This window comes from Argopecten irradians, chromosome 12 (genome assembly GCF_041381155.1).
Source record: "Argopecten irradians isolate NY chromosome 12, Ai_NY, whole genome shotgun sequence".
NCBI lineage: Eukaryota > Metazoa > Mollusca > Bivalvia > Pectinida > Pectinidae > Argopecten > Argopecten irradians.
Genome location: NC_091145.1, coordinates 613,743 through 640,395, shown reverse-complemented (window position 1 = coordinate 640,395; position 26,653 = coordinate 613,743). Strand labels below are relative to the sequence as shown.

General features: G+C 34.4%; 1 protein-coding gene across 2 annotated transcripts in view; it reads left to right on the top strand.

The window, feature by feature from the left end:
* The window catches only part of LOC138336383 (beta-galactosidase-1-like protein 2), a 40,772-nt gene that overhangs the window by 9,999 nt on the left and 4,120 nt on the right, over window positions 1-26,653 (top strand). For both annotated transcript variants that reach the window (XM_069285860.1, XM_069285859.1), the window contains 15 exons: window positions 5,999-6,067; window positions 8,282-8,377; window positions 9,492-9,600; window positions 11,514-11,606; window positions 13,031-13,112; window positions 13,465-13,623; window positions 14,728-14,871; window positions 19,579-19,671; window positions 20,299-20,349; window positions 21,346-21,401; window positions 21,940-22,089; window positions 22,928-23,005; window positions 23,437-23,527; window positions 23,815-23,902; window positions 25,350-25,467. In XM_069285860.1, the coding sequence (XP_069141961.1) occupies window positions 5,999-6,067; window positions 8,282-8,377; window positions 9,492-9,600; window positions 11,514-11,606; window positions 13,031-13,112; window positions 13,465-13,623; window positions 14,728-14,871; window positions 19,579-19,671; window positions 20,299-20,349; window positions 21,346-21,401; window positions 21,940-22,089; window positions 22,928-23,005; window positions 23,437-23,527; window positions 23,815-23,902; window positions 25,350-25,467 (1,477 nt within the window). The remainder of the gene's footprint in view (window positions 1-5,998; window positions 6,068-8,281; window positions 8,378-9,491; window positions 9,601-11,513; window positions 11,607-13,030; window positions 13,113-13,464; window positions 13,624-14,727; window positions 14,872-19,578; window positions 19,672-20,298; window positions 20,350-21,345; window positions 21,402-21,939; window positions 22,090-22,927; window positions 23,006-23,436; window positions 23,528-23,814; window positions 23,903-25,349; window positions 25,468-26,653) is intronic.

The following is a 26,653-nucleotide window of genomic DNA, read 5'->3' as shown; positions in this document are numbered from 1 at the left end:
TTTGAATTCTTTTATTTGTAAAACATGACGTCATAGTACAATGACGTCATAGTAAGATTACGTCATGACATGGTACATAAAGATATTGTGAATGGTTCTGGAAGAAAATAACAAAAACATGAGGACGAAATAAAAACTAATATGAAGTTCCTTTGTCCCGTTCTGATTGAGCACAGGTTTCATAAGTTGAATGAAATACATTCTTTATTTTCAAAAGATCTGAATTGGACATTTGATATATTGGTAAATATAAAAAAAATTATCATTAGCACACATATGACAATGTTCGTTTACTGTTAAATATCTGAGATGGTCTGTTTTGTTTGTTGTCGGTGTAATGTAACTCTCTACTCAATTCCATTCTGACCAATATAAAAATCTGAGCATTTGCTACAAATAAGTGCGTATATGACATAGGATGTACAATTATATTAGTTTTAATTTTGAAATTAAAACCATTTTTGAATGTATAATTTTTACACTCTATAATAATATCACATGTTTTGCAACGCTTTTGCTACATTTAGTGACAGAAGTATCTTGCATTTTCAATCAAATTTTGACGCACATAAAATACGTTTAAGGTTTTTAGGCTGACGCTTGCAATTTATTATTTTCTTGTTAGATAAAATCAATTTCATTCTGTCGCTATTTTTCATGTAATCTTCACAACCTTTTACAATTGGAAAAATATTGTAGTTGTTTGGATTAAAAGTACTGACAAAAGGTATTATATTGCTTTTGGATTCCACTTTATTCGATTTCCTTAAATGAATAGGTCCTTCTTTTTTTGCTCTTTCAACTCCATAATCTATAACTTCTTGCGGATAATGCTGTTTGCGCAGATAAAAAACTAAGTTCTCTAAGCGTTCAGCTAAAATAGTTTTATCTAATAAAAATAGTTTTATCTAATGAAAGGCGGGGGAAAAACCAGGACTCATTGACTGAACAGGTACTACCAAAAGTTATCAATTTGTCATCGCGCAGTTTAACGTAACATGAAATTAATTTGCTTAAAAAAGGTCTAAATTTTGTCACTCCAAAATATAAGACAAGAATTAAATATACATAGACAACAAAGATATAAGACACAAATATTTCTGACATAGACACAAATATTTACATAGACAAAATATACATAGACACCTAAATTACATAGTTTTAGAAGATATCATAGACAAAAATATAAAATAAAAAGATCATAGACACAAATAAATACATAGACATAATTATATCATATACACACAATAATTACATAGACAACAAAATATACATAGACACAAATATAAATAGAGACAACAAGAGGAATAGATTCTATATTTATAGACATAGATTCATAAATATACATAGACACAAAATTCTGAGTATATATACATTGACCAAAATATTACATAGACATAAATATAATACGTTACACAACGACTAAGTCAAAGATATCATTTTAAAACCACTTTGTCCTACAGTACCGAGTTTTGTTAAAGACGATTTTGACTTTTTAACAAGGTTACCAAAAAAGGTTGTACCAGGTAGCAAATTGATTTCGTTTGATGTGGTTAGTTTATATACAAACATTCCTACCGAACTTGGTTTAAAAGCAGTCAATTTTTGGCTAGAAAAAACACCCTGCTTTAATTCACAATCGAGTAAGTAAAAACTTTATTTTGGAAGCTTTGAAAATAGTTTTGAATAGAAATGTGTTTTATTTTGATAATTCATATTATCGGCAATGTAAAGGTACAGCGATGGGGACAAAGGTTGCCCCTACGTATGCTACTTTGGTTCTTGGTTACCTAGAGGAAATGCTTTACACAAACATCGGGAAAATAGACAATGAACAAGCTGATTATTTAATAGAAGGAATTTCATCAGATTTTTATAGACGATATACATATACACAAATATATATAGATGTAAAATATATTTCAAGACACAAATAAATATAGCTACATCCTATATACAGTACACAATGGATTCTAGTACAGTAAAAAACGTTTTTGGATATATCTGTACATAAAAATGTGAAATCACTACTGACTTGTATGTAAACCGACGGATTCGCATAACTATAATTTTTATTCAAATCATGCAAGCATGTAAAGCTAAATATCCCATTTAATTAGCGTCCGTTAATACAATCGTAAGTGATAAAACTATATTATGAACGCTAGAGAACTTAGTTTTTTATCTGCGCACAGCATTATCCGCAGAAATATAGATAGACATTGAAATAGCAAAAAAAGACACCTATTCATTAATAAATCGAATAAAGTGAATCCAAAAGCAATATAATACCTTTTGTCAGTACTTTTAATCCAAACAACTACAATATTTAACATATAAATGTGAAGATACATGAAAAATAGCACAGAATGAAATTGATAGACACAAATATACATAAATATACATAGACACAAATATATAAAAAATAGACACAAATATACATAGACATAAATATACATAGACACAAATATAATATAGACATAAATATATAATAGACACAAATATATATAGACACAAATATATATAGACACAAATATACATAGACACAAATATATATATAGACACAAATATACATAGACACAAATATATACATAGACACAAATATACATAGACATAAATATACATAGACATAAATATACATAGACATAAATATATATAGACACAAATATAACATAGACACAAATATATATAGACACAAATATATATAGACACAAATAAACGGGACAAAGAACTTCATATTAGTTTTTATTTCACCTCTAAATCCAGAACCATTCACAAATCTTTATAACCATGTCATGACAATACTAGACTATGACGTCATTGTACTATGACGTCATGACACAAATATAATAGAATTCAAACCCTAAGACCGCATGAGCAAAAGCGCTAGGAGAAAAACTGTTTTATAGTTAGTGTTTTTTTATTATATGAAACCATCACATAGACACAAATTATTCATAGACATAAATATACATAGACACAAAATATACATAGACACAAATATACATAGACACAAATATATACATAGACACAAATATACATAGACATAAATATATATAGACATAAATATATAAATATACATAGACATAAATATACATAGACACAAATATATATAGACACAAATATATATAGACACAAATATAATAGACACAATATATATAGACACAAATATACATAGACACAAATATACATAGACACAAATATACATAGACACAAATATACATAGACACAAATATACATAGACACAAATATATATAGACATAAATATACATAGACACAAATATATATAGACACAAATATACATAGACACAAATATACATAGACACAAATATATATAGACACAAATATACATAGACATAAATATACATAGACATAAATATACATAAACTGTAAATCGAAGGACGAATATAAGCGCCGGGGAAGAACCAGACGACACAAATATGGAATAAACAAGCTTACAGCAAGTGTTGCAAGCGACACACGTCCCCTGCCGTCAATTACATTTTCTAATCTATGATAAGTTATTATTGCTTAGTTACGCTATCATTGTATGAAGTTTAAACAAATTCCATTGATGTGTTCTCAAGTTATCATTTCGGAAACTAAAATTTGTGAAACAATCTATTTTTAGTAACAGTGACCTTTGCCGTTGACCTTTTGACCCCAGCTGTATTTTCCCATATACTACCATTGTGTGAAGTTTGATGAAAATGCGTTGATGTTTTCTCAAGTTATCGTCTGGAAACTAATATTTTGTGAAACAATTTAATTTTAGTAGCAGTGACCTTTGTAGTTGATCTTTTGACCCCAAATCAATCCCAAGCCATGTTATCTCTTATGTTACCATCGTATGAATTTTGAGCAAATCCATGTTATCATCCGGAAACTAACATTTGTGAAACAAGACCTTTGTAGTTGACCTTTTGACATCAAATACAATCCCAGGTTTATTTTCCCATATGCTACCATTGTGGAAAATTTGATGAAAATGCGTTGATTTTTTCTTGTACTGCCCTGAATTACAATACGCATTTGCCTTTGCGAATCATAACAAGCAGCCATTTACAGGGAAACGTTTCTTTATTGATCGTCGCTTTAAACCATATCCAGATAAAGTCATAACCTATGACTATTTTCATATTGGACATTATAATTCAAACTTGTGACCATACAAATCAGAAAAACTAACAAAGAATTATAACTGCACACAATATAGATATTACCCTGTCATTACATTACATGTACATAGCTACAGTATAGCATGTATGATACAGAGTATTACAATAACCATCTATAATTTGTAGATGTACATTTAGACTGGATTTCCTTACATGTCAATAAATCTACTGATCAATTCTAATGTATTTTAACCAATGCATTATAACAAGTAAATAAACAAGTTTAGTACAAACATATGACACTTACATCCTGGTGATCTCCAGTGGACTATTTCTCTAAATTACTAGTACAAGCAAGACTGTGGAGTTCCAAATGACGTTGCATTTCCCAGCTGTAATAGTACAAAGATATTCTCAATCAACGTGACTAACTTAAATTGATACATTATTGTTTATAATGTGGTTTGATTATACAAACCGGAAACCAAATCCGGACAGACAGACGGGAATAAACAATAAGTATATGCCGGCATCTACTGACGCTCGGAAGTTCCACAGTAAACTTCAACCTGGAGTAAACAGAGACCGCTAAACCTTAAACTGAAATACAATTTTAGACGACCCGACCGACAGAATAATTTACACTAATTTCACTTACCGAAAACACGTGGCGCCACTTGGGGTGTTCAGTGCCTGACCAGTTCCCAGGTCAAACCTCCTGTTAGGACTAACCCCCGCCTAAACCTATTTATACGACCCCGACGCCCCACCCCAAAGTTCATGAAGCGGGATAAATTCAGTTGGGATTCATAGCCAATATGAATGCCAACTGGACAGATAGCAATAGCGCTTCATGTTGAATTTGCCTCTGTCCAGTTGGCATTCATATTGGCTATGAATGGCAACTGAAAGACGCTCAATGCTTATATTTACATTTGATAACAATTTTATGATATCCTAAGAGATTTTGCATCTATAATTACCAGATAATTCATTATCGGCAGAGACGGAACAGCCATTTGAACAGCCATCTTTCGTAATCGCTGGCAATTGTAACGTTACAATGATAATGACGCCATGTGTTATTGACATGTATCATACTTTGTGTTGTGACAATAGCATCAAATCGAAATCTAGATGGAAACTGCTTTTAGAAATGACATTTGTTATACATGTAACCTACAATCAAAACCTGTGAAGTTCTAGAGGGCCTAGAGACCTAATATTAGGCCTGTAGCATACTAACATAAACGGCTATCAAATTAGTAAATATGAATGACATTGACCTTAATTCAAGGTCACATGGGCCAAAAATCCCTAAATCTTCAATTGACTTCTTGTGAAGTTCTAGAAGGCCTAGAGACTTAATATTTGGCCTGTAGCATGCTGAGATAAATAGCTACCAAGTGTGTTAATACGAATGATAATTAACGAAATTCCTTGTTGGTGAAAAGCCCGTCAAATTGTCCGATGACAATTTCTAGTTATTTTGATTTTTTTCATATCTTTTTCGAAACTTCACATGCATTATCGGATTGTGAAACTATTCAAAATTAGTTCTTAAGACTTTATAAAGTAAAGTTTGTTTTGAATTAAGCACGTATTTCCCTAACGTTTCGCATATTACATATAAATGAGGACTTGCTTGCGGTAAAGTGTGTCAAATTCCCGCTCCTCACCAACATACGCTGCACGGCTATCTTAGAATTAGTTACTGTGAACAATTAGGACATTCCTAGACGTTAACCTATGACCAAAGCGTATTTGTGTAATTTTGTAATTGAAATTTGTGTATCAATGTACTTTGTTTTATTGCTAGAAGAAAATGTGATCAGTTTCAGGCCATTTGGTTATTTGTATTGATGGTTGTTGTTTTATAGGTATGTGCCATGGAATAAACACGAAGAATACCCTGGGAAGTTTGACTTCGATGGTCTCCTGGACGTTAGGTAAGTCTATCACCTTGCAAATTGAATCTATTAGATACCACAACATTAAAGATGCTCCACCGCTGACAAATGGCATTTTTTCATTATCAAAAACAGCAGCAGACGATTTAGTATTTTTATTCAGTTACAAAAGTTACTTACTTTACACCATTACCGCCATTGAAAAGTTTGAGCTTCTAATTTTACTTCAAGTTAAAACTATAACAAAATAATTAATTGCATCCCGAAAAAATTCCGTGGCACTATACCCTATATGGAATGAAGTACTGATTGCGCATGACCCAGATGCAAAAATAAATTATTTTATATGTTAATTAGAATTATGTATACACGATTAAACATTAATTATTGTTCAAATGATGAATATCATTTATGTTTATGCTCTGTCGGCGGTGGAGCATCTTGAAGGAATATTGGAGTATATAGACACTAGAACAAATGAAAAGTAGCCGATATATCCTTACCCTTCTTTCCGACTAACATAGTAGGAGTTAGAGGAGTAATAAGTGCTTGTGACACATTATTGAACTGTAGAAACCAAAATAATAGAAATTATTTTAACACAATTTTGTACTTAATTCACTGAAAAGGGATTTTGTGTGGCATGCGTCATCTTTAAAGACTTGCCATGACGACCAATTTTCTATTCCTGTGACTGCCGGTCCCATGAATTTTCGATAATCCGAGATTTATGAAAGCATAACAGTAACAATTTGAGGGAAATTGAGGTTAACATGTACTCAATTGAGCTGGAGACAGTAATAAAAACGTAGCTAGGAGCCGCTAACTTATTATAAGGTTAAAGGCCCACTACCTTTCCGAAACGGCTTTTAATTTTTAAAATAGGAATGTAAAACGAGATCAATAATTTTGTAGAGTCGCAGAAGTTATTAACTATACGTTTACTAGCACACTTATCATCACCTTCAGAATTGTTTAATTAGAATAAATAAAATGTTAATTTTCATAACGCGGGTCGTTTTATGTTTCCCGCCGTCGTCCTAAATGCCGCGCGGTAGTTGACTATCACTGCGCCAGACGGCAAAACAGCGAAATGAATCTTCACTGTTATCGTACATTAGACAGGAAATCTTGCATATGTTTGGTGTTGTAACCTCATCTTAAGCCATCGATATATATTTTCTTTTGTTATTAATGTTTTTAAGAAACCTTTAAATTTTGCTCCGGAAAGGTAGTGGGCCGTTAACTTTAATATATTTTAGCGGTTTATAACTAGATTATGGCACGGTTTCTGTGTTTATAGATACATAAAGTAATATTAATCATTTGGTATTCCTAAGTTTTACGGACTTTTTCTTCTTAGAATAAATCGTTAAGCCATAGTAGCAGTCAATGATTAAGCCAATAGAAATAATCTTTATAAGCAAACTTATGGTAGCCCCATGAATTTGGTGAAATCCATGTCATCTTTTTCTGACATGCCATATCTTCTTGCATTTTTCATGAAGATTTCAAATATATTAAAAAAATGGGAAATCTCGAACTACTTATTGAGATATTTTAATTTGAAATATACCATCTGTGCAAATTTTGCTGACCGAAAAATGGATAAAATCATGTTTTCTGTAATATTAGAGTGAATGTAGTCACAATACTGTTGATTTATTTTCCTAAATGTCTAACGATAAAAAAAAATACAAAGCTGTTTTATTTTCACAAATTATATCTAATTTTATTTTCTTTACGTAATAATCATGTTTTGCCATATTTTTGCCCCTAAAAATCAATGAATATGCAAAAACGAAAATCAAAACCATGTGATTTTCACAATATTGGTATATTATGATATATCCAAGGTTATATATTTTTCAAATATTGTATATAAACATGGGGTCCTCGATCAAATTTTCACAACCCAACCCCCATTTCATCCGGTGCTAAGATGGGTCATATTTGACTATTTTTTTGAAAACCAAGCCGCAAAAAAGTAAATAAATAAATCTGAATCAGTTCATATGTTTTATATTATATTACATCTGGTTTAAGTTTGTTTGTTCTTATGATTTTCTCCAAATTAAGTGTTTTAACGAAATCCGCATGCGATTACTTTTAAAATTCCGGAATATCTTTCGGACGGGTCCCCTTTTATCATATCTTGCGATTAATGTTACTTCGAATGTTTGAAAATCCATTCCCATTTACGATAGGGACCGCAAAAACTTAGAGATACCATCGTATTTTTTGGTTTTCCAGAAAATTTGTACAGGTCGCCCAAAAGGTTGGATTATACGTCATATTCCGCCCTGGTCCGTACATATGTGCCGAATGGGACCTTGGCGGACTACCAAGGTATAGTATAGATACATATAGTTTTAAATTGAATTCAATTTGAACGGCAAACGTTTTGATATTTTATAAAATCTGATCGCTACTTTTACAGCTTTTACGGGATGTAATTATTTGAAGATAATCTAAAGGGGATTGTTTTTCTACATGTTATAACAAGAAAGATTAGGTAAGATGTCCAGGTATAGTTTTGCAGACATTATTTCCTTTTGTTTATTTCTACCAGTCCATGAATATTGTCTGGGGATGGCCATTTACACTTTTCTGTCAATTATATTCTAAAAATTCGATTCATTACATTATTTGAATATAATCTGAACGTCAAACATTTGTAATTACAAATTCCATTTCGAAAACATCCCATTGTTAATTCTACTAGTACATGAATATTGTCTGGGTGGCTTTCCTCACTTTTCTGTCAATTTCTTTGAAATGATAGGCTTCATACATTTATAAGTGTAAGTTGCGTATAACAAGCTGCAGATTTGTTACTTGTTTTTGTCGGTTGCAAACTGATAGTAAATCAAACATTGACTATGTAGTGAATACTTAGGTTTAAAGCATACCGGTCAAATACATTGTCACTCGTATAGTGATGTAATATTTACTTCTATGCAGGATAGTAATTATATATGGTAAGTAATAAATGACATTCGACGGATGTCATTTTTCAAGAAGTGTACTAAATAAGTAGTTGTAATGATTGTAATAACAAACAATTTACCCAGCTAGGTTTATGATATTTGTAATTTTGAGCTGAAAATACAAAGTCCTATATAGAGTGGCATGGCAAAACTGTGTAATGAATGACACTTTGGTTTTTGCACAGTATTGTTCATAAAATGACCATGACCTACTTTCTAAAACAGTCAAATAGGTAAAAGGAACCTTTAATTGACCTCACGGCAAGCCTCGGGTTAAACAACATTTTGAGACCCTCGGGTATAGTAGTAACTTATCCTTCATATCCAAATATGGAAATGTCTTATCGGAGGTATTTTAACTCAAAGCATCATCAAACGAAAATTATTTCATTAAATGGCGTTAGAAATATAAAAATACTTGACTTCATGTACAATAGATTAGGATTATGTGGCACTCACTGATGTCTCCACAGCTGGCTTCTGGCCGACCAAAACATGCAAGTGAGAAGTAACTACAAACCTTACCAAGAGGCCATGGAGCGATTCTTTTCCAAACTGTTACCTTTAGTTACAGATTTACAGGTAAGAATGTGTGAATTACAGGTCAGCGTCCTTGTAACTGGATTCAGAGGTTAAGGGTAAAGAAGTGATATTTTCTATGCCTACATGTATATTACTTCTTATGTCCTATAACATGGAAGAGGACTTCAGACACATTGTCAAACCGTAATGATATTGATGGGAGATGATTCATACCGTATAGGCGTATACATTGTATGATTTGTGCGTTGTCGTCCGCCGTCCGTTGTGTGTCCTTAAACAATTTACATTTTCAACTTCTCCAAAACTGCTGAAGCAAATTCAATTAAATTTTATACAAAACTTCTAAAGCATAAGATCAATCAAAATTGTGAATTCCACACTTCCATATATGGTACCTGAGTGATCACGTGAAATGACACAGTCGTGCGCGTTGACGTAACTTACCTAATTTGAAGATTCTGAGCATTTTGAACAACTCTAAGACTATATCGCGATGAACTTTTACCTTGAAGTGATATTGTTTGTTGTACACACCTGTCTCTGCATAGGAATTACTGGATTGTTGTGTTTTGAACGTTTTTTGATCGGGCCTGAGTGTCAATAATAGACACGATCTGGGCCTGAGTGCCAGTTGTTTATACGACCAAGACCTCTTAATGTTCCTTAAAAAATAAGAACTTTTGAATTCTAAACTGAAATGTACATTTTTTACACATTTTGCCAAATTTTACAAACAACACAACATTCTACGTGTCGACAGTAATACTTCAGGTTAGGTCTGATGCATACACACATTTTATCAACTTAGTTATGTTCAAATACACCTAAGAAGTGATATATAGTCATGTACAATATCACTAGTTTATACAGAGTCTAAAACCGTATGAGCATTATTTGCCTAATTGGAAATGAATCATTAGCCTGAGATAGTTTTTAACATATCCTAATTGGTCCTGACTGACGCCATGTGGCCTGAGGGGCCCTGAGGGGCGGGTTCAAAAAGGGTCAAAATGACAAAAATTCCAAAAATCGTTTTCTGAATCTACAGATTTAGATAGATTGACAGGTCTAAAACCCCTCTACAAAATTGTGAATTTCATAGCACAGGGTCTCAGATTTTTCCCTGGGGTTGAGTCACATTTATTTTGGTTTATATTGGATAACACATTTATGCGATTTATTTACACAAGTAAAACTTGGATTTAAAGGCCCACTACCTTTCCGGAGCAAAATTTAAAGGTTTCTTAAAAACATTAATAACAAAAGAAAATATATATCGATGGCTTAAGATGAGGTTACAACACCAAACATATGCAAGATTTCCTGTCTAATGTACGATAACAGTGAAGATTCATTTCGCTGTTTTGCCGTCTGGCGCAGTGATAGTCAACTACCGCGCGGCATTTAGGACGACGGCGGGAAACATAAAACGACCCGCGTTATGAAAATTAACATTTTATTTATTCTAATTAAACAGTTCTGAAGGTGATGATAAGTGTGCTAGTAAACGTATAGTTAATAACTTCTGCGACTCTACAAAATTATTGATCTCGTTTTACATTCCTATTTTAAAAATTAAAAGCCGTTTCGGAAAGGTAGTGGCCCTTTAATGCTTAGTCGAAGATAGCATTTTAACATCATATCGATATAGGTCCGGTTGACTTCCAGGAACCAGAGAGGTGGGGTCAAAAGGGATCAAAATGGCTAAAATTTCAACAAGTTTTTGTTTCATGCTGTATCCGAAATCATGTGACTGTAAATTCCCATGGGGCTCTTATTTAATACCTCAGTTTCCCTGATTTTTCAATAATTTGCATGTAACATCAGCAGATAATGTGTTTTATTCAGATGTTGTATATCTACATGTCTTTTCATAGATGGAACTACTTTCTCTTTCGCTTTTGGGTGATTATTTTGAATGAGTGATGTCAACGATATTTTTGTTATTGCAGTATTCACATGGGGGACCAATTATCGCCGTACAGGTTGAAAATGAGTTTGGCTCTTACAGTGACCAAGTAGAGCATTTAGTGTTTGTAAAGGAGGTAATAATTTGTATTACAATTTCATCAAAGGGAAAAACGATAGAAACATCGTGATATACATTCTACGATACTTCAAACTATTAAGTATCAACGCTTTATAATAAAAATAATAAAAAAAGGAGTTTATCATAACACACCATCATCAGATGGTGATATAGTCAAATTGCATTTCGTCCATGGTCCGTCGTCCGCCCGTAATGTTATTCATAATACATTTTGGGACTGACCCAAAGACAAGATGGTCGACAAGCAGCGATCTTGGATTTTGACAATTGAAGTTTGTTATCCTAATTTCTCAGAAAATGCTGAAAGGATCCCTCGCAAATTTCGTTTGTAGGTACCCCTTTGTGCAAAGTTATGTACTTTGCATTTTTGGACCAGTCAAGATCCAAGATGGCCGACACACACCCATCTATGATATTGACAAATGAAGTTTTTTATTGCTATTTCTAAGAAAGTACTGAATGGATTTCTCTTAAATTTCATTTGTAGGTTCCCGTTATGCACATTATGCACTAGTTATGCACATTGAATTTCGAACCAATCAAGTTGCAAAATGGCTGAAAACATCTTTGATTTTGACAGTTAATTTGGTAAATATCAGAATTTGGTATTTCTCCGTCTGACACATGACGTCAACAATTTAAAAATGCTCGGAATTAAGTTGGCATGATTTTTCAACTTACGGAAAGAGAAAAAAAGACATTGCCAAATGATTTTTTTTCTTAGAAGAAAGTTGTCGATTATTTTCTGCAGTTTTACAACATATAAACAATATCCTGAATGATCCACAAATAAGGGAAATCTTTCCTACAATGGCACGAAAATGCGTAGAAATGCGTAGTTGGGAGTTGAAATGCAATGCAACGTTATTTGACGACTTTGCGAATAGCACGCAACGTCAAGAAACAACTTTGTATTTGCAATGAAGATGATACTTTTGCAAATACACAGAAGTTTATCCTTATTATTTCTACTTTACAAAAATATTTAATTCGCATATATAAACAATCATATTACCAGACAATTCAAGATTTACAAAAAGATCCCGTAGATGCGAAGAAATGCGTATTTGTGCAGTAATGGGTTAAACATTAAATGACTCTAGCTGTTAATAGGCCGTTAAACTAATAAGACTAAAACTGAAATAGTTTGCCTGTATGTATCAAATGATGCAAAGGAAGAAGGAAAAGGTAGAGAACGTATCCATTTCTCCTTTTTATAACAGTAATCATTCAGTAATGGGCGCCACAAAGAATCCCAGAAATTGTTTCTGTTCAATAAAAACAAGAAATATTAACTAATTTATAATTAACAATAAAATATTAACCTTTAAAAATTTATCTGAAATTTAGGATTGTCCATATTTTGCATTATCTATTAGAACAGTCAACATATAGTGAAGTGGATGCTTACTATTTCAGTTGCTCATCAAGTACGGAATACAAGAACTATTACTCACTTCTGAAAATATCTTCGGACTAAAGAGAGCAGCCTTTTATCAACGTAAGATTTTCAATTTGTCATAAATTTGGTTAAGTTCCGTCAGTCGTTATGGTGTACCCCAAGCATAAAAAATTTAAATAAATTAAACAATTTCAGTGAAACCATACAATTACGAAATTGACACCAAAGACAAGTCAAAACACGATAAAATGAATTAAACAAAGGTCCGAAACCAAAAGCGCTAAAAATAAAATATCATCAAAATATTGTAGTTTATTTCCTTAAGTAACGGTATCATAGAAAATCGAAATCATTGTAAAAGTAGATTTATGGGACCGTTATGTTTGAAGTTGGTGTATAATTGTAACAAACACTGTGTACAAAATGTATAACGGAAACATGTGTATTAAAGATGCACTGCCGACAGCGAATTTTCCGGAAATGGGAGACGGACAAAAGCTGTTTGATTTGATCCGAGAATGGAATTCCGCCTTCCCTCTGATGGTTATGGAGTTCTGGCCGGGCTGGTTTGATCACTGGGGGCAGAAACACAAAGGTTTACCGATACCATGTCAGTAAAATCTTATAAAAACTTAATATTCAAGTGATATACCTACCTTTGATAACATTTGAATGTTGTAGGATTTTCCGCTATAAGATTATATGCTACTCTACTTGTTAGCTCACCTTGGCCGAAGCTTACGTCATGGCGCGTCCGTCGTACGTCATATTTTCACAAAAATCCCTACTAGACATTATTGGCGGAATGGACTTTGACCAAATTTGGTCTGAAGCTTTCTTGGGTGAAGGGAAACCAATCTTGTATAAACGGTGGGCCTGCTTTGTTTTTAACTTTCAAATGAATTAGAGGTACACATATGTACCTGTCTGTCTTTGTTCCATTTGATAACACCTGCCCCAGTTAACACGTACAGGTTATGTTGTGGGCCTGCTTAATATACAATAGTCCCCTGTTAACACGTAAATGTAATGTTGTGGGCCTGCTTGATATACAATAGTCCCCTGTTAACACGTACAGGTTATGTTGTGGACCTGCTTGGTATATAATAGTCCCATGTTAACACGTACAGGTTATGTTGTACGCCTGCTTGGTATACAATAGTCCCCTGTTAACACGTACAGGTTATGTTGTGGACCTGCTTGGTATATAATAGTCCCCTGTTAACACGTACAGGTTATGTTGTACGCCTGCTTGGTATACAATAGTCCCCTGTTAACACGTACAGGTTATGTTGTGGGCCTGCTTGATATACAATAGTCCCCTGTTAACACGTACGGGTTATATTATGCGCCTGCTTGGTATACAATAGTCCCCTGTTAACACGTACAGGTTATGTTGTACGCCTGCTTGGTATACAATAGCCCCCTGTTAACACGTACGGGTTATATTATGCGCCTGCTTGGTATACAATAGTCCCCTGTTAACACGTACGGGTTATATTATGCGCCTGCTTGGTATACAATAGTCCCCTGTTAACACGTACGGGTTATATTATGCGCCTGCTTGGTATACAATAGTCCCCTGTTAACACGTACAGGTTATGTTGTGAAATTACTTTGTAACGTGTCCGGCGGAGCGTGCTTGAATGATTAAGAAACACATAGGTAATGCATATCATTTTGTTGTAACTGAAACTTGCTTGTCGCCTTACAGCGTTTGAGAACTGCTTGATGGGGATATTAGACGCCGGCGGTTCCTTCAACATGTACATGTTTCATGGCGGAACAAACTTCGGCTTTATGGCTGGGGCGAATTTCTTCGCAAACTCTACTTACAAGCCCGACATCACAAGCTATGGTACAGTAAATATCCCTACTGGTACAGTAAATATCCCTACTATGATACAGTAAATACCCCTAGTATGCTACAGTGTAAATATCCCTAGTATGGTACAGTTAATATCTCTACTATGGTACAGTAAATATCCTTACTATGATACAGTAAATATCCCTAGTATGGTACAGTAAATATCCCTACTATGGTACAGTAAATATCCCTACTATGGTACAGTAAATATCCCTACTATGGTGCAGTAAATATCCCTACTATGGTACAGTAAATATCCCTACAATGGTACAGTAAATATCCCTACTATGGTACAGTAAATATCCCTAGTATGGTACAGTAAATATCCCTACAATGGTACAGTAAATATCCTTACTATGGTGCAGTAAATATCCCTACTATGGTACAGTAAATATCCCTACTATGGTACAGTAAATATCCCTACTATGGTACAGTAAATATCCTTACTATGGTACAGTAAATATCCCTAGTATGGTACGGTAAATATCCCTGCTATGGTACAGTAAATATCCCTACAATGGTACAGTAAATATCCCTATTATGGTACAGTAAATATCCCTACTATGGTACAGTAAATATCCTTACTATGGTGCAGTAAATATCCCTACTATGGTACAGTAAATATCCCTACTATGGTACAGTAAATATCCCTACTATGGTACAGTAAATATCCTTACTATGGTACAGTAAATATCCCTAGTATGGTACGGTAAATATCCCTGCTATGGTACAGTAAATATCCCTACAATGGTACAGTAAATATCCCTATTATGGTACAGTAAATATCCCTAGTATGGTACGGTAAATATCCCTAGTATGGTACAGTAAATATCCCTACTATGGTACAGTAAATATCCTATCTATCCCTAGTATGGTACGGTAAATATCCCTAGTATGGTACAGTTAATATCTCTACTATGGTATAGTAAATATCCTTACTATGATACAGTAAATATCCCTAGTATGGTACAGTAAATATCCCTACTATGGTACAGTAAATATCCCTACTATGGTACAGTAAATATCCCTACTATGGTGCAGTAAATATCCCTACTATGGTACAGTAAATATCCTTACAATGGTACAGTAAATATCCCTACTATGGTACAGTAAATATCCCTAGTATGGTACGGTAAAATATCCCTACTATGGTACAGTAAATATCCTTACTATGGTACAGTAAATATCCCTACTATGGTACAGTAAATATCCCTACTATGGTACAGTAAATATCCCTACTATGGTACAGTAAATATCCCTACTATGGTACAGTAAATATCCCTAGTATGGTACGGTAAATATCCCTGCTATGGTACAGTAAATATCCCTACAATGGTACAGTAAATATCCCTATTATGGTACAGTAAATATCCCTACTATGGTACAGTAAATATCCCTACTATGGTACAGTTAATATCCCTACTATGGTACAGTAAATGTCCCTAGTATGGTACGGTAAATATCCCTACTATGGTACAGTAAATATCCCTAGTATGGAACGGTAAATAACCCTACTATGGTACAGTAAATATCCCTTGTATAGCACAGTAAATATCCCTGGTATGGTACAGTAAATATCCCTACTATGGTACAGTAAATATCCCTACTATGGTACAGTAAATATCCCTACTATGGTACAGTAAATATCCCTAGTATAGCACAGTAAATTTCCCTACTATGGTACAGTAAATATCCCTTCTATAGTACAGTAAATATCCCTACTATGGTACAGTAAATATCCCTAATATGGTACAGTAAATATCCCTAGTATGGTACAGTAAATATCCCGGGTATGGTACTGTATATATCCTTACTATGGTACAGTAAATATCCCTACTATGGTACAGTAAATATCCCTAATATGGTACGGTAAATATTCCTACTATGGTACAGTAAATATCCCTACTATAGTACAGTAAATATCCCTACTATGGTACAAATAATATCCCTAGTATGGTACGGTAAATATCCCTACTATGGTACAGTAAATATCCCTAGTATGGTACAGTAAATATCCCTTCTGTGGTACAGTAAATATCACTAGTATGGTACGGTAAATATCCCTACTATGGTACAGTAAATATCCCTACTATGGTACAGTAAATATCCCTTCTATAGTACTGTATATATCCCTACTATGGTACAGTAAATATCCCTAATATGGTACAGTAAATATCCCTAGTATGGTACAGTAAATATCCCTACTACCCTACTATGGTACAGTAAGTATCCCTACTATAGTACAGTAAATATCCCTACTATGGTACAATCAATATCCCTAGTATGGTAGAGTAAATATCCCTTCTATAGCACAGTAAATATCCCTTCTATAGCACAGTAAATATCCCTACAATGGTACAGTAAATATCCCTACTATGGTACAGTAAATATCCCTGGTATGGTACAGTAAATATCCCTTCTATAGCACAGTAAATATCCCTACAATGGTACAGTAAATGTCCCTACAATGGTAGAGTAAATATCCCTACTAAGGTACAGTAAATATCCTTACAATGGTACAGTAAATATCCCTACTATGGTACAGTAAATATCCCTAGTATGGTACGGTAAAATATCCCTACTATGGTACAGTAAAATATCCCTACTATGGTACAGTAAATATCCCTACATTGGTACAGTAAATATCCCTACTATGGTACAATCAATATCCCTAGTATGGTACGGTAAATATCCATACTATGGTACAGTAAATATCCCTATTATGGTACAGTAAATATCCCTAGTATGGTACGGTAAATATCCCTACTATGGTACAGTAAATATCCCTACTATGGTACAGTAAATATCCCTTCTATAGTACTGTATATATCCCTACTATGGTACAGTAAATATCCCTAATATGGTACAGTAAATATCCCTAGTATGGTACAGTAAATATCCCTACTATGGTACAGTAAGTATCCCTACTATAGTACAGTAAATATCCCTACTATGGTACAATCAATATCCCTAGTATGGTACAGTAAATATCCCTAGTATGGTACAGTAAATATCCCTTCTATAGCACAGTAAATATCCCTACAATGGTACAGTAAATATCCCTACTATGGTACAGTAAATATCCCTGGTATGGTACAGTAAATATCCCTTCTATAGCACAGTAAATATCCCTACTATGGTACAGTAAATATCCCTACAATTGTACAGTAAATATCCCTACTATGGTACAGTAAATATCCTTACAATGGTACAGTAAATATCCCTACAATGGTACTGTATATATCCCTACTATGGTACAGTAAATATCCTTACTATGGTACAGTAAATATCCCTAGTATGGTACGGTAAATATCCCTACTTTGGTACAGTAAATATCCCTATTATGGTACAGTAAATATTCCGGGTATGGTACTGTATATATCCCTACTATGGTACAGTAAATATCCCTACTATGGTACAGTAAATATCCCTATTATGGTACAGTAAATATCCCTACTATGGTACAGTAAATATCCCTATTATGGTACAGTAAATATCCCGGGTATGGTACTGTATATATCCCTACTATGGTACTGTATATATCCCTACTATGGTACAATAAATATCCCTACTATGGTACAGTAAATATCCCTACTATGGTACTGTATATATCCCTACTATAGTACAGTAAATATCCCTAATATGGTACAGTAAATATCCTTACTATGGTACAGTAAATATCCCTAGTATGGTACAGTAAATATCCCTAGTATGGTACAGTAAATATCCCTAGTATGGTACAGTAAATATCCCTGGTATTGTACGGTAAATATCCCTAGTATGGTACAGTAAATATCCCTGGTATGGTACATTAAATATCCCTGCTGTGGTACAGTAAATATCCCTGGTATGGTACAGTAAATATCCCTGGTATGGTACAGTAAATATCCCTACTAGGGTACAGTAAATATCCCTGGTATGGTACGGTAAATATTCATAGTATGGTACGGTAAATATCCCTACTATGGTACAGTAAATATCCCTACTATGGTACAGTAAATATCCCTACTATGGTACAGTAAATATCCTTACTATGGTACAGTAAATATCCCTAGTATGGTACAGTAAATATCCCTAGTATGGTACAGTAAATATCCCTAGTATTGTACAGTAAATATCCCTGGTATGGTACAGTAAATATCCCTGGTATGGTACAGTAAATATCCCTAGTATGGTACAGTAAATATCCCTAGTATGGTACAGTAAATATCCCGGGTATGGTACTGTATATATCTCTACTATGGTACAGTAAATATCCCTAATATGGTACAGTAAATATCCTTACTATGGTACAGTAAATATCCCTAGTATGGTACAGTAAATATCCCTAGTATGGTACAGTAAATATCCCTAGTATGGTACAGTAAATATCCCTGGTATGGTACGGTAAATATCCCTGGTATTGTACGGTAAATATCCCTAGTATGGTACAGTAAATATCCCTGGTATGGTACAGTAAATATCCCTGCTGTGGTACAGTAAATATCCCTGGTATGGTACAGTAAATATCCCTGGTATGGTACAGTAAATATCCCTACTATGGTACAGTAAATATCCCTGGTATGGTACGGTAAATATCCATAGTATTGTACGGTAAATATCCTTACTATGGTACAGTATATATCCTACTATACTTTTGGGTTTTTGTGCATTTTAATGATACTTTTACACTTTGAGAATTGTTTTTAATATTTTTAGATTATGACGCACCGCTCAGTGAAGCAGGCGACATCACACCGAAGTTTCTGCGAGCAAGAGAAATTATTTTTGAAAAAGTCCTCAAACCATCAGGTAAATATATAATCATATATAAAAAATGCAAACATCAAAACAAATCTGCCTTCCATAGCGCTTTCGCAGCTACTGCTGCTCTTCAGGGCATGTGTATTATTGGTCATCAATAAACATCCCCTGAAGAGCAGCGGTAGCTGTGAAAGCGCTAGAGATTGCAGATTTGTTTTGATATTTGGTTTTTTTCATATTTTGTTCCATCACAAGGACATCCTACATTTATTTATTCTATCAGATATGTTTATATTTTAATCATGCAAGTGTTAATAATAAGAGGCAACCAAAGCCCATATCCACAAATCAAACTAATTAAGTTTTGATACTTCACTTTAGAAATTTCACAGATGGTTCTAATATTAAATGGGTATTTTTTTAATAGGCGATAATTCAATCTTTCTCAACTCACTTAAAACTAATGTTGTCATGTAGGCATCACCTAGTGAGTGAAAATGTCGCTATAGTTTGTAAAATCGCCTGTAATTGGTCGATAAAGCAGAACGTTTTTCTAAAGAAAAAAGTAACAATAACTCATCTTATCCTTTAATGTGATCATTTATATTGAATTATTTGTAAAGTAAGGCAATTTTAATGAATTTGAGTTTGTTTTACCTTCGTTGCTTCATACAGGTATTTCCAAATTGCCAGACATTCCTCCAAATACCCCTAAAGCAAATTATGGTGAGTAGATGAAATGCTATGTAAGCTGAAAATAATATGATGATTATTATATTGCAATGAAACGAACAGTTACTGATATCAACATATTGTACTGGGTTGAAAATAGAATCAGAATGATTGAAAGTGATTTATATGGAATGTCTTTTCCAGTGAAGAAACGAGAATATAGTTAATTGTTAAAATTTCTAAATGAGAGATAATGCTTTAATACAGCTTTTGAAATAATTATGTGTCAAAATAAAGAACGTCAAGTTTGGTGTAATATAAAAGACAACCCCATATATTATAGGGTGTACAAATATTGAAAGCAAATATATTTTGGAGAACCATATCAGAGTTTTAAAGTACATGATTCCAGTTTGACTATTCAAATCACCTTTCGTCCGTGCTCCGTCATTCCGTCCGTCTGTCCGTCAACAATTCGTGTTACCGTTATTTCTCAGAAAGTACTTAAGGCATCTTTTTTCAAGTTTCGTATGTAGATTTTCCTAGAGCCTTATTTGCGCATATTAGATTTTTGGACCAATCGGTAAAGAAGATGGCCGACATCTTGGATGTTGATAGTTGAAGTTTGTTACCGATATTTTCAAAAACAAAGTGCTGAAGGAATCTTCCTCAAATTTAATATGTTGGTTCCCCTATGTCAGCTGATATGCATATTCCATATTCGGACCGATCAGTAAAACATGATGGCCACCAGACTGCCATTTTGGATTTGATAGCTTAAGTTTGTTACCGCTATTTCTCAGAAAGTACTGAAGGGATTTTAAATTTCATATGTAGGATCGTGATCGGTCCTAGTTATGCATATTATATTTTGGGAGCGGTCGGTCAATAAGATAGAATACAGGCCGCCATCTTGGATTTTAATATTTAAAAAAAAGCAAAGAAAATATCCTTCTTTCTATTGTCATACATAGATAATTTTTAGTGGGCGCCAAATCCCTCTGGGATTTCTTGTTTTTTTCTACAATGTAGTTAATTGCTGTTTTCTAGGGAAGGTCCTCTGTACGCATACGATGAGCTTAAGTCACATGCTTACTTATGTGAAGGTTTGTATCAATATTATGCTTAATTTAGCTAAGCTATTCACGTGATATCACGCTTATTTATATCATGTTTAAATGGTGGCATCTGTGACCGAATAATCGGATAAGTAGTGTACCCCATGTCACTTACACGCTTATTTCCACTTCATTGAGGATACGCATTAAGGTCAGTCAGACAAGCCTCATACAGTTGTTTTGTAGATATACGCGAGCAATATTTTAAGTGCTTCATGTTAAGTTGTTAAAAGGATAAGATGTTAATCCTCCACGATAGATAGAGCTTACAGTACATGAATTACTATTTTGATTAACATAATACTTTTACTCAGAATCTTAAGTGAAAGAGTGTGAAACGTGATGATATTAAAATGCCCAAGAGTATTTTAGCTGTGTCTTTTGATAGTCTTAGTTATAAAAGCTAACCAAAGCTATCAGCATAATGTATCATGCGTCAGTGTCGCTGATTGATAACGAAACAGCATAAGTATATGGTATTATCTTGTGTGGCCTTTAAACAAACCTTTGTTGGTTATGCTTCTAGCATGATGTCCAAGTTCCTTCACCAATTCCAATGGAGCTCCTTAAAATACATGGGGGAAATGGCCAGAACTACGGTTACATTTTGTACCGTGCAACTTTTCCTGCCGGGAAACGACTGGAGTTTTCATCACTTCCACAGGATAGGGCCCAGGTATATATGCGAGGCAATAGCATGTTAGAACTGAAAAGGTTAGATTTGTGGAGTTCTGACATACTTTGTGTCATATGTTTTAAATTGTAAAATTATTCGTTTTTTCAGTGATCACCAAGTGTAATTACGACTAATATCATCATGTGTATGTTACGCCACTGCTATGTAGCCACGCCACCTAGTGTTATCATTAGAGTAACCAATATGGACAGTGTAGTCATCGAAAGCTTTCTGTAACTTCACGGCTTAAAAAGTAATGTGTAATAAATTTTAATATCAGCATTGTTGTATGGTATTATCAAAATTCTTAGTTGTTTTCTTATTAACACTACATATTGATTGTGTTGATCATTAGATATTCGGCACTGGGATATTACCAATATGTTTACACCATTGGAAAAGTCGTGACTTTACCCTGTAAAGGTGCTCAAATCTACATGTTTTCAACTGTTGTCATATCATATTTACTTCTAAGGAGCACACTTTTATCATATTACATGTACATTTATAATGGAGCACACTTTTAGTGAAATTACATGTATTTGTATGGATCATCATTTTTGTCATATTACATGTACACGTGGTTAGAGGCAGCACACCTTTGTCGTATTTAATGTTGTAATGATATAATCTATTTAATACACACATATGAGAAAAGGAACATAAACATGGATTAATTGTTAATGCTGATTACATATATCAATTTGTCATTAAGGCTGTTTACCAACTAATATTGATTTTGTTTAACACCAAAACTACTGTACAGAATTGATTTATATCGAAAGTCTATACCATATCCACACATTAATTGTTGACGTAACTATTTTTTGTGTTTTAGATCTTTATAAATGGACTTTCCGTACATGTGATTGACTGGAGAAATCCTGATTTAGGAATAGATATTGAGTGTAACAAGGTATGAATGGCGAAATCATGATTTATTGAGTGTAAAAAAGTATGAATGGCGAAATCTTCATTTAAGAATAGATACTTGCTGTAAAACAGTATGAAAAGCGAAATAATGATTCAGAATAGATATAGGGTGTAAAATGTACGATAACAAAATCATGGTTTAGGAATAGTTCTTGACTATGAAAATGTATGAAAGGCGTAATGTAAAAATGAACGAAAGCCGAAATCCTGATTTAGGAATAGGCATTACGTGATATGACAGTCTAATCAAATACACTGTAGTTCTCATTTAATGTGCTGAAAGTCGAGATTCATATAAAAAATATCCTTCATCAAGTTAATTTTTTTAATGAGTTCGTTGGACATGTAATATTTAAAATACATATTAAGAATTTCCGTACATGCTGAGAAATAAGGTCCATTCTGCATTGACAGGATGCTAACACATTGGAGATATTGGTGGAAAACCACGGGCGTGTCAACTATGTGGAATTTGGTCTTAATATGTTGAATGAACAAAGAAAAGGTAAAAAGTAAAAACTAGTGTTATAATATAAAGAGTTTGTATGTTACAATAATTTACCAGCGGTCCATGGAAACCTTGTTATTATTATTATGTAGGGTTGTAAAGAAACGGGATAGATGAGTTATTTTCAAACATTTTTGTCTCGCAAACTTGTAAAGTGATACATAGTAATCGGTTGTGATAATTTGGTAAACCTTAACTCCAGAACTAGCCGTTTTCATGCTGCCTGTCCGGCACCGCTTTGGCAAGTAATATCAAAGTTTATTTATGAATTGATTTTGCTACAGGGTTGTCTGGATATGTATCAATAGACGGTCAGAAATTGGAATCGTGGAATATATTTCCTTTGGAATTTGACAAAGAATTTGTGAACAAGTAAGAAATTGCAAATTCACTAAAATTAAAATTTCAATTAGTAGATGGGTTGAAATCATATGGTGCGATAGTAGTGTTGTTAGGGTTGCTTCAAATGCCATGACTAATTATTGTACTCATTGTCTAGAGTTTCTTGAGATTATGTTTCAAAACCTAGCGTATTAAGTTCTCCCAAAACATTGAAGTCATCACACACAATACATTGCATACAGAAGAAGTCTGTATTGATAGGACATCAGTAAGTCAGCCTATTTAGCAATGATCCTTCACATCAATGATAGGACATCAGTACGTCAGCCTATATTAGCAATGATCATTCACATCAATGATAGGACATCAGTAGGTCAGCCTATATTAGCAATGATCCTTCGCATCAATGATAGGACATCTGTAAGTCAGCCTATATTAGCAATGATCATTCACATCAATAATAGGACATCAGTAAGTCAGCTTATGTAAGCAATGATCCTTCACATCAATAATAGGACATCAGTCAGTCACCCCATGTTAGCAATGATCCTTACACATCAATGATAGGACATCAGTACGTCAGCCTATATTAGTAATGATCCTTCACATCAATGATAGGACATCAGTAAGTCAGCCTATATTAGCAATGATCCTTCACATCGTTAGCAATGATCCTTCGCATCAATGAAAGGACATCTGTAAGTCAGCCTATGTTAGCAATGATCCTTCACATCAATGATAGGACATCAGTAAGTCAGCCTGTATTAGCAATGATCCTTCACATCGTTAGCAATGATCCTTCGCATCAATGATAGGACATCTGTAAGTCAACCTATTTAGCAATGATCCTTCACATCAATGATAGGACATCAGTAAGTCATCCCATGTTAGCAATGATCCTTCACATCAATGTCACAGAAAACAGATGTATGGTAGGTCCATATCACGAATATCTGGTCCAAGGTACCAAAGTGGCGATAGTAGTTTAAACAGTGTTGCGTGCTTGTTCCATACACTGTCCATAGCAAACACATAAACGTAACGTTTGGGCACCTGTTGAGTTAAGCGCGCCTTGTACTGTGGGGTTATTGTTTTAATTTTGTAAAATTTCAACTGACTATGATTTATATTCATATTAAACTAACATATGCTATACTAGCCAAGGATTTTATTCCCGTAGTGTGGCACACCATTACAGAAATAACATATTCTTATATAATGTAATTATAGTTGAGTTCCCCTGAACTGTTTGATAGGTAGATAGATAGCTAATGTAAATGTTTACTTTGTGTGAGAATTTAAATGGTAAAAACTTCACTACAATTTCAAGTAAGCCAATATTTTATTGCAAATTTTACTTTTATTTTGTGTTTGCCTGTTCAGACAATGTCTCATGTAAATGCATGTATGCAAATAACGAATTTGAAGCATTATGTGTTCAAGTATCATAAATCCATAAACTACACTTGTTCTCCAGTGTGTCTCAGTGTGATGAATGGGAGGCCATATCTCTGTCAGCTAGTGGTTCCCCAGCATTGTTCAGAGCCACATTGACCATTCCTGACCTACCCAGAGATACGTTCCTCTGTATGAAGGTAAGATAGCTAGGTACCTACCCAGAGATACGTTCCTCTGTATGGAGGTAAGATAGCTAGGTACCTACCCAGAGATACGTTCCTCTGTATGGAGGTAAGATAGCTAGGTACCTACCCAGAGATACGTTCCTCTGTATGGAGGTAAGATAGCTAGGTACCTACCCAGAGATACGTTCCTCTGTATGGAGGTAAGATAGCTAGGTACCTACCCAGAGATACGTTCCTCTGTATGGAGGTAAGATAGCTAGGTACCTACCCAGAATACGTTCCTCTGTATGGAGGTAAGATAGCTAGGTACCTACCCAGAGATACGTTCCTCTGTATGGAGGTAAGATAGCTAGGTACCTACCCAGAGATACGTTCCTCTGTATGGAGGTAAGATAGCTAGGTACCTACCCAGAGATACGTTCCTCTGTATGGAGGTAAGATAGCTAGGAACCTACCCAGAGATACGTTCCTCTGTATGGAGGTAAGATAGCTAGGAACCTACCCAGAGATACGTTCCTCTGTATGGAGGTAAGATAGCTAGGAACCTACCCAGAGATACGTTCCTCTGTATGGAGGTAAGATAGCTAGGAACCTACCCAGAGATACGTTCCTCTGTATGGAGGTAAGAGAGCTAGGTACCTACCCAGAGATACGTTCCTCTGTATGAAGGTAAGATACCTAGGTGCCTACCCAGAGATACGTTCCTCTGTATGAAGGTAAGATAGCTAGGTGCCTACCCAGAGATACGTTCCTCTGTATGAAGGTAAGATAGCTAGGTGCCTACCCAGAGATACGTACCTCTGTATGGAGGTAAGATAGCCAGGAACCTACCAAGAGATACGTTCCTCTGTATGAAGGTAATATAACTAGGTACCTACCCAGAGATACGTTCCTCTGTATGAAGGTAATATAGCTAGGAACCTACCCAGAGATACGTTCCTCTGTATGGAGGTAAGATAGCTAGGTGCCTACCCAGAGATACGTTCCTCTGTATGGAGGTAAGATAGCTAGGTACCTACCCAGAGATACGTTCCTCTGTATGGAGGTAAGATAGCTAGGTACCTACCCAGAGATACGTTCCTCTGTATGGAGGTAAGATAGCTAGGTGCCTACCCAGAGATACGTTCCTCTGTATGGAGGTAAGATAGCTAGGTGCCTACCCAGAGATACGTTCCTCTGTATGGAGGTAAGATAGCTA